Source organism: Pundamilia nyererei, unplaced genomic scaffold (assembly GCF_000239375.1).
Source record: "Pundamilia nyererei isolate P.nyererei 1_Seehausen unplaced genomic scaffold, PunNye1.0 scaffold01735, whole genome shotgun sequence".
Classification (NCBI taxonomy): Eukaryota; Metazoa; Chordata; class Actinopteri; order Cichliformes; family Cichlidae; genus Pundamilia; species Pundamilia nyererei.
In genome coordinates this window covers 1-8,809 of record NW_005189136.1, presented here as the reverse complement: position 1 = coordinate 8,809, position 8,809 = coordinate 1, and the positions used below count along the sequence as shown (strand labels likewise).

At 41.4% G+C, this 8,809-nt stretch overlaps 1 protein-coding gene and 1 long non-coding RNA gene across 2 annotated transcripts; one reads left to right on the top strand and one right to left on the bottom strand.

Annotated features, from left to right (window-relative positions):
• The first annotated feature begins 975 nt into the window (after positions 1-975).
• Positions 976-5,250, top strand: LOC102194428 (protocadherin-1-like). Its single transcript, XM_005755513.1, has 3 exons — positions 976-1,054; positions 2,414-2,655; positions 3,517-5,250. Exons 2-3 carry the CDS (start codon positions 2,431-2,433, stop codon positions 5,248-5,250), a joined length of 1,959 nt encoding a protein of 652 aa, XP_005755570.1. The 5' UTR covers positions 976-1,054; positions 2,414-2,430.
• Positions 5,251-7,238: 1,988 nt separating this feature from the next.
• On the bottom strand, positions 7,239-8,803 carry LOC102194245 (uncharacterized). Its single transcript, XR_312551.1, has 2 exons — positions 8,594-8,803; positions 7,239-8,108 (listed from the first exon to the last, which is right to left on the bottom strand). It is a non-coding gene; the product is annotated as an uncharacterized LOC102194245 (long non-coding RNA).
• Between the last annotated feature and the right edge of the window lie 6 nt (positions 8,804-8,809).

Sequence of the window (8,809 nt, the reverse complement as noted above, 5' to 3'; positions counted from 1 at the left end):
TTATCCACAGCGTTAATGTGCGCAGTGAAGGATTCCACTTCCTGTGTCTTGATTTTGACGCAGGTGTCGTCCACATATCTGTACCAGTGGCTGGGTACTCTTACTTTGAAAGAGCCAAGAGCCTTTCTTTCCACTTCCTCCAACCTTTACATTTGTTTTACATGAATGTTGCTGTATCATTTATGGTCTTTTAATGCTTACACTCTGTACACGTCTACATTAGAAATGTGGCTCACAAAATGAGCCAAGTTATTCCCTTTGTTCCAAATGATTTTTAGTATTTGGACACTACAAAGAGTGAATCAGTCTATTAAAGAGGCTCAATCTGCTTGATTATTTTTTGATTGAACTGCACTTTCCAGACCTCAGTACAATGATACTTTCAACTTAATTTTGCAAAAGAGCACTTTTTTTGTCTCACAACCACATGTACTCATATTTACGAGGGAGTATTAGGACCACATTAAAAATATATTTATCAGTGATCATTTAATGTCGAAAATTTCAAGATTAAGTTGAAATAGTGGAGATTACCGTTGTTGTTTCAAGACAACCGCTGACTGAGTGAAAGCATACATCAGAATTCGTTTTACTACAAGGAAGGAAATTATTCCTGTTTAGCACACAAACATATTCAAACGTTGAAAAGATCAGACGCAAACACACACAAACTCAGAAGAGTGGATTTACACAAAATCAAATGTCTAATAATGGACAGGTGCAAGGTTATCGATGGTTACATCCTTGTGCATAAAACGTCTTGTGAATTTGTTTCACTAACTCGTCTAAATAAGGCATTTTGTACAGGGTACGACGGAGTGGCAGTTTGTCGTGAAACAACAAGGATAATTCCACATTTCAATGCATTTTTTCTTAATATGGCCCTAATACTCCTTGCTGACGCCAGCAAAAGAAAGGAGGCATAAAAAAAAGCCCAGGTTGCCCCTCCTTCAGAGCAGTGGACCCCAGACTTCTTTGGCTTCAGCTCTGAGCGAGCTTGTAAACTTGTCCATGATCTCAAAGCTCCGAGTTTAAAGGGACTGATCAGAAACGGGTGAGTTTAATTGCAACATTCAGCAGAGCAGAAAGTCAACGGTGCTTCTCATAGATGCAGTAGGCCTGTCGGTGGTTCTTGCAGCACTTTAGAGATTCCCAGAAAAAAAGAGCATTTCACAGCCCATGTTGCAGTGTATGATAGAAATACACAGCCTGCTAAATATTGAAAACCGCTAACAACGGCGCCAAATTCTAAACCAGAATAAGCAACACACAGATACTGCAGTGAAGGAATTGAATGCGCCTGCAGTTTTTCTTTTAATGAACTCATTTTGTCACTAAATGGCTGTGAACAGATGATATTCGCATAGTCCGTTTATAATAATAATAATAGCCTAATATATAATTTTAAGGTTTTGACGTTTAGGGACATCTGATTGTTTCATGGTGAACTTCACTTGTTGGACTGTTACTGTCTGTTTGCCCTGATGTGTGAGTGTGGAAGTTGTTGCATCTTTGTGCGGAAAAGAAAAACTACGATTCTCGGCGTGAATGTTCGCACCACTCCGTAGTCAACGGATCTCGTAACATATAAATAACGAAATGGTCTTTTTTGTGACTCCCTTTTTCCAAAACCCTCTGCCAGAAGTGTTCTTTGTGCCTCAGCCTCATTAATTACTGCCTTTCTGCTAACGGTTTGTAGACACCAAACAAGTTCGTGCGAGCCTTTGTCTCACTCTGCTTTTACGAATATTTGGCAGTAGGGGGCACTGAAAGACCTGTTTGTACATTACATGTGCTTGTGTAGCACAAATCAGGACCAACTAAAGTTTGGACTTTCAAAGTACAAAAACAAAGAACAAGAAAATACCCACAAATATTTATGAAAACGTAGTGTTTTGATTCTTTTTTAAAAATTTAAATTATTGTATAAAAAGACAAAAATGCAAATGTGAACATTTCTTTCTCGCTCTTAACTAACTGAAGCCTTTCATTGAACTACAAACAACACATTACTCCTCTCTTTCTGGCCAGGCATCTGGCAGCACTTCTGCTCTGATTTTGTTCTTATTTAACAAAATAAAAATGCAGACATAAGTGTACACATTAGTTTCTAATTGCTAGTCAAAACTATTTCCTCTGCTCATTTTGCCTTTTTATAAAATCATTCTTTACTTTTAAAAGAACTTATTTCAACAGTGCACATAACAACAAACGTAATGCACTAACAAAAAGTAAATTGCATTATATTTCTTAACGTCAATATACGGGCCACAAGTAGAGGTGAGGGTGGGCCGCAAGTGGCTCCCGGGCTGCGAGTTTGAGAAAGCTGTCCCAGCAACAGCAACAGTCTTAATTGGCGCTGTGTGAATTGAATACAGAACACGAGTCTTAACCTGTTTCCTGTCTCTTTCAGTGCTGTCTGGCAGAGACATGACGGTGCTTAGGTGCAAAGTTCTGCTGTTTCTAGCCACCATCCTGGTGTCTTGCAGCTCTTCACCCACTCACCTGAACATCAGAGTAGATCGTGGGAAGCTGCTGAGGTCGAGCAGGTCAGTCACTGTGAGTCACCAGCAGGACAATGCTCCAGAGTTTGACAGAAGTCACTACGAGGCCGAACTCTTAGAAAACAGCCCGCTGGGACAGTCTGTGCTGCAGGTCAGTCCAAACACAGGATCATTTAGCCTGTTAGCAGTCGGACGTACCGCCCACGGTACATTGGATGGTTTAGGGGACTAATTGTAAATTTGTAGGACTGCTAAGGGGTTAGAATTATCATTTTATATAAACTAATAAAACAATCTGTTTGATCAAGGGACTGAATCACATATGCACCATATGTTCTCTGAATCCAGCTACCAAGTGTCAAATGTTCCTTGCAGCAGTGCCACGTCCACAAATAACTTCATTTAAAAACATTGGTGCTAATAATTCATCAATAAATGATGTCAAATGATTTCTACAGTATGTCCATGACCCAAATAACTTAAGTTTGGTTGTTTTGCTTAAAAGAAAAAACAAGGCGTACATAATTGTATCCCACTGGCAGATATTTTTTTTATTATAATTTTATTATTCTTTTATTTCCTATTATTTTAGTACTTGTATTATTTTAACAATTACAAGTAATTTAGTGCTAATTTTGGAGTGTTTTTAGGCACTTCTTTGCAAACTCTCCTGAGCTCCATCCCAGTTTTAAAGGTTAAATGACATTAAAAAAAAACATTACTGTAAATCCCAGATGATCGTTGCACAAATGCTGTCAGTCAACACTCACTCTTTGAATTGCACGGACTGAATGCAATTAAAAAGAATAAAAGTAGCTGTGTAGACAGAAAGGCCTTCTAACATCCAGTGAAATATTTTGCTGACTGCTTGTACCTCCAGAAATATTAAGTAGGTTATTTTTCTCTTGTAGCCATGCAACTCCAAACTGGGTTCCTGCAAATTTTGTGGTTTTTGTTCTTGTCTTGGACAATGTGAGGCTGAATGAAGTGCCCATGTTTTTCTCCCTTGTAGGTCAGAGCCAGTCATGCAGACATTGCCATTGGAGAGATGGACTACAGCCTTCATCAAGTATCAGAGACTGTTCAAAGGCTTCTGCGCATTGACAGTGTGACAGGCATCATCTATGTGAAAGGCCTTGTGGATCGAGAGGAAGAAAGCATCCTCAAGTTGTTTGTGGTGGCCAGAGATCGTGACCCCAGTTCCAGGATGAAGAGTTCCAAAGTTCTGGTGACCATAAATGTCACAGATCAAAATGACAATGCACCGACCCTTAACATCCAAGGTATAGGCTTAGTAAAATACCAGGATGGTGTGACTAAGATTTCTGAGGACCTGCCTGTTGGTACACCAGTGGCACTGGTCCAGGTGTCAGACTGGGATGAAGGGGAAAATGCTGTGGTAACGTGCGCAGTTGATGGTGATGTTCCATTTCAGCTCCAGCCCGCGAGTGATCAGAAGGGCAAATACTTCCTGCAGACAACGACCCTGCTGGATTATGAGAGCATTAAAAATTACAGTATTGAAATTGTTGCGGCGGATTCTGGAAGCCCAGCTCTGTCCAGCACTCTCTCCCTCAATGTCCAAGTTACAGACGTAAATGATAATGCACCGAACTTTTCCCCTGCAATGATTGAGGTGGACTTTCCAGAAAACAACTACAGAGGACAAAAATTACTGGATCTTGTGGCAACAGATCCAGATTCTGGCATAAATGGACAGCTTGTCTATAGCATCATTGATCGTTTTGTCAAAAGGCTCTTTGAAGTTGATGCCAACACCGGGGAGGTTCATGTGAGAACCGTGCTGGATCGGGAAGAGAGGGACCGTTATGTGTTCTGTGTGGCAGCAGCAGACATGGGTGTTCCTAGTAAAACCGGCACTGCCACAATAATTGTAAATGTTCAAGATCAAAATGATAATGACCCTGTGTTTATACTCAAAGGCTACAGCTTTACTGCTGCAGAGAACATGCCTCCACCCAGTCGTGTTGGTGCAGTTGCTGTCTCAGATGCTGATAAGGATGAAAATTCCTACCTAAGACTGTTTGTGGAACCGGAAAATGGCATTTTTTTCATCCAAAATGGCACAGGAATCATCTTGTCTAGAATCTCCTTTGACCGTGAGAAGGAACGTTTCTACACGTTCCGCCTAAAGGCCGTGGATGGAGGTGACCCTCCTCGATCCTCCTACGTGAGTGTGGTCATCAGTGTCTTAGATGAGAATGATAACGCTCCATATGTCACCAAACCAGACAACTCCTCCTACACATACCTATCATATTTCACCCCAGCAGGCACGTATGTGGAGGCAGTGAAGGCTGAGGACTCTGACACTGGGCTCAATGCTGAGCTGGACTATTTTATTGTAGGTGGAAATCCACATGGTCTGTTTCAAATATCTCCCTACAATGGGCAGATCACACTGGCACAGGAAGTGACCGGCAAGCACAGTGGGCTACATCGGCTGGTAGTGAGAGTCTGTGATAAAGGCAGACCTCCTCTCTGCACCACTGCACTGGTCCACATTTTTATCAACGGTACCGAGTCCAACATCTCCCTCATTGAGGCGCTGGTCACAGAGAGCCTCTCCACCCCTTTGGAAAAGGATGTTGCCGGAGATCTATTAGGGAGCTCTGCTCTTGTTCGGCATAACAATATCCTGTACGGCAGCCTCGCAGGTATTGCTCATGTGATTCAGACATTCAGCTCTATAGTTTCTAATACGGCCAAAGAGGATTCCAACTAGAGTGGTTTGAAAATATATTTTACAATCAATCTGTCATGTCTCTGGGTCACGGAGCCAGTGCTTTATGTTATGAACTGTTAGTTCTGGTTATTATGATTTGTGATCTTCTTGTTATATTCGTAGTCTTTGGATTAGGGTTTTCTGTGTTGCTTCCCCGTGCCTCGTCATGCCTGCATTGTCCCCAGCTGTGTCTCCCTCCTGTTTCTGTGAAGATTCTCAGTCATTATAGTCTAAGGAGCTTGGAAAGAAAAGCATCTGGACTTGAAGAGAAGTCCAGATGTTGCTTGAAGAGATTTCACTCTCATCCGAGAAGCTTTTTCAGTTTTAGAGTCAAATGTTGGAGAGTCCAACATTTAAACCCTATTGGAGTATCCCCCTCTTGTGGGGGATACTCCAATAGGGTTTAACCTCCTAGGGCCTGCCCTCCTAGGAGGTTAAATGTGGACATCCCATTTTGGGCCGTCTAGGCCAAAATACAAAATTTTGCCTGATAAAAAAGGGCCTGATATCCACATACGAGGATGTTATACTGCCACTGTTCTATCAAAATTTAAAGCGAATGTCCTCATATGTGGATCTAATTTTTCTCAAAAACTAAGATCAGGCTGTAGCTCAGGTGGCAGAGCAGGTCAGCCACTAATCAGAAGGTCGGTGGTTCGATCCCAGGCTGCCTCCTGACTGCATGCCAAATATCCTTGGGAAAGATACTAACCCCATGTTTGCCTACTGGTGGTGGTCAGAGGGTCCGGTGGCGCCTGTGTCCGGCAGCCTCGCCTCTGTCAGTGCGCCCCAGGGCGGCTGTGGCTACGATGTAGCTTGCCATTGCCTGTGTGTGAATGGGTGGATGACTGGATGTAGTGTAAAGCGCTTTGGGGTCCTTAAGGACTAGAAAAGTGCTATACAAATGCAGGCCATTTTACCATTTAAAAACAAACTAATGTTATTCCACTTCCAGCCACACAGCTGATCGTGACACCTTCATTCACTGATTTCAAACAACTTTTAGAGTCTTCCAGTTCTGTCCTGTACGCTATATAAGCTGATTTTTCTTTCTAATCTTGTTTTTGACATATTTAATATCATGTACATGAAATCATTCATCCATCTGTCTGGTTGAGCCGCATTCTTGGTAATGTAGGAATCTACTTTTGACCAGGAATACATGGAAAATTAAATATGATACTTCTCCATTTTGGGGGTGAAATGTAACTCACTGCATTGTTTTCATGTACTTCATGTGAGCATTTTCATCGTAGATGAATATATACTTTTACTCTACAATGACCTAACACCTTCACTGTGTTTAACTTTGTTAAAGATTAAATAAGTGCTTCTTAAACATTGTTGTTTCAATGCATATTGTAGCGGGTCAGGGCTGTTCGGGGTTCTGTTTGTGATGGCAGCTACATTGTAGCCACAGCTGCCCTGGCAGAGACGAGGCTGCCGGACACTGGCACCACTGGGCCCTCTGACCACCACCAGTAGGCAACGAGTGAAGTGTCTTGCCCAAGGACAAAATGACCGAGACAGTCAGAGCTCGAACCGGCAACCTTCCGATTACAAGATGAACTGCAAACATTTGAGCCACGATCGCCCGTAAAGCTCAGCTCTCTCTTCACTACAATAGACAATATAGCCTCTGGATCGCTGCAGTCACAGCACCGATCCATCTGCATCGTTCATAATAGAATCTTATGTGTCTTTGTTTGTTGTTGTTTCTCTTTTTGTGAAAGATGCTGGAAGCCAAATTTCCCCCGGAGACAATAAAGACTGAACAGCTCTTCAGAGGTGATTATTCTAGTTTTTAAAATTAAGAAAACATTTTAAAATGATCGTCTTACAGTAAACAGACATCACTGTTGTAGCTATTTGTACAGCAGCTTTGACAAACAAGGCAGTGATTGGTTTAAAGTTCTTTATATCAGATAAAAGAATATTTTGAAAATAATTAGTAAAAAAGCAAAAAAACCAACAAATACATGACAGTATCAAATTCTCCAATGTTTATCCAATTAAAAAATTCTCATTGATTAAAATATGACAAACAGACGTGTTGTAATCCTCAGTAACGTCAAACCTTCACCCAGTTGGTCCTGAAACTTTTCTCCTCCAAACCAGACGGAGCAACGACCACAAGAAGAGGGGAAAAGATCATGTTCAATATGAGCATCAAACAACAATATTTATATGAAGTATGAAGAATATGAACGAAGAAAAGCACAACGGGCTCTCTGTGAAGTCTGTCACACACTGTACTGCTAGAAAAAACTGAATGTGCTGCTATGACAGAAGATATAGGAACTCACTGTAAAATCATCTCTCTGTGCTTCAGGATGCAGTCATTCTACATATGAGTAACAAAAAACAAACAAAACCACTAAAACAAATTCATTTCTTTTTACATTTCCTCTCATCGTCCACACAGCCACAGATACCAACATTGTCACATTAATAAAGAAAACATGTGGATAAATCTGATCATATTTTTAGCCCCATGTCACCAGTGAAAATATAATAATTTATCAGAGTTGATCAGTTCATGCAGCAAGCACCAAATCAAAGCCATGCTGTGTAGATTCACACAGATGTTGCTTTGCTCGCTGTCTGGATCAGGTGTGTGCAGGTAAAAGGGAAACATCATGGAGGCTCTGTGCAGGTTCACAGCTGCAACTCTGGAGTTTGAGGTTTAGAATCTCACGAATGTTAACGTACAGATTCTGATCCATCGCCAGGACTAAGAGTGACGCATCTATCCTGCAGCAGGACAGCGAGCCCGAACAGAGAGTCAGAGACATAAAGAGTCCTGCAGCAGATGGTCAGACCCACAGACCTGATCTCAGCATCACGTTGATGTCAGTCTGAGAACACAGGAAGAGACGGAATAAAGAGGACAGAATCCAGGAGAACCCGGAAGAAGCTTCTAACAAACTACCCGTCTGTATGTACTTCCTTTAAAAACAAACCAATTTTTATAAGTAAAGTGCGCTCACACCAGATGGTGACTGATTAAGACAATATTTAAAGATATTACTTTTGAAATCATTAAGTATTTGCAGTACTGTAACATCAGACATTCAGTCTGTACATTTAACAGTTACACTGATCATTCACTGATTTCCTTTCATCATTTTACTCAAACTCGTGGTAGAATTTTAAAGTTTAATCTCAAATCTGCTCCTAGATTACAAACCCTCCATGTTTCAAACTGAAGTCTCGTCACTCTGAGTTCACACTACAGTCATGTACTGACTTTAAAATAAATGCGTGTTTTTAAGAACAGTGCATATATAAAGTTTTGACAGTAAAACATTAATGGAATAAATGACACCATTTAGTTTCTCACCTTTGGATCTCGAGCTCGTGTCTGACAACTTCTGCACCAGATCATTCCTGTTCATTTTCCTAAAAACCTCCTTGGTCACCTCCACAGTATGTTGGGTGTAGGCCCCGAACATCAGATCCACCAGGTCACAGATGTTGGCATCCTCCAGTTCGCTCTTTGGGATGGGTTTGAGCTCCACCAAAAGCCACTTGAACTTTTTAAGGTCCTTCTTTTCCA

Excerpts from the sequence above, each read along its gene's own strand:
- LOC102194428 (XM_005755513.1), top strand. The coding sequence starts at position 2,431 with ATGACGGTGCTTAGGTGCAAAGTTCTGCTGTTTCTAGCCACCATCCTG. Across the intron at positions 2,656-3,516 it reads TGGGACAGTCTGTGCTGCAG|GTCAGAGCCAGTCATGCAGA; the intron begins GTCAGTCCAAAC and ends TCTCCCTTGTAG.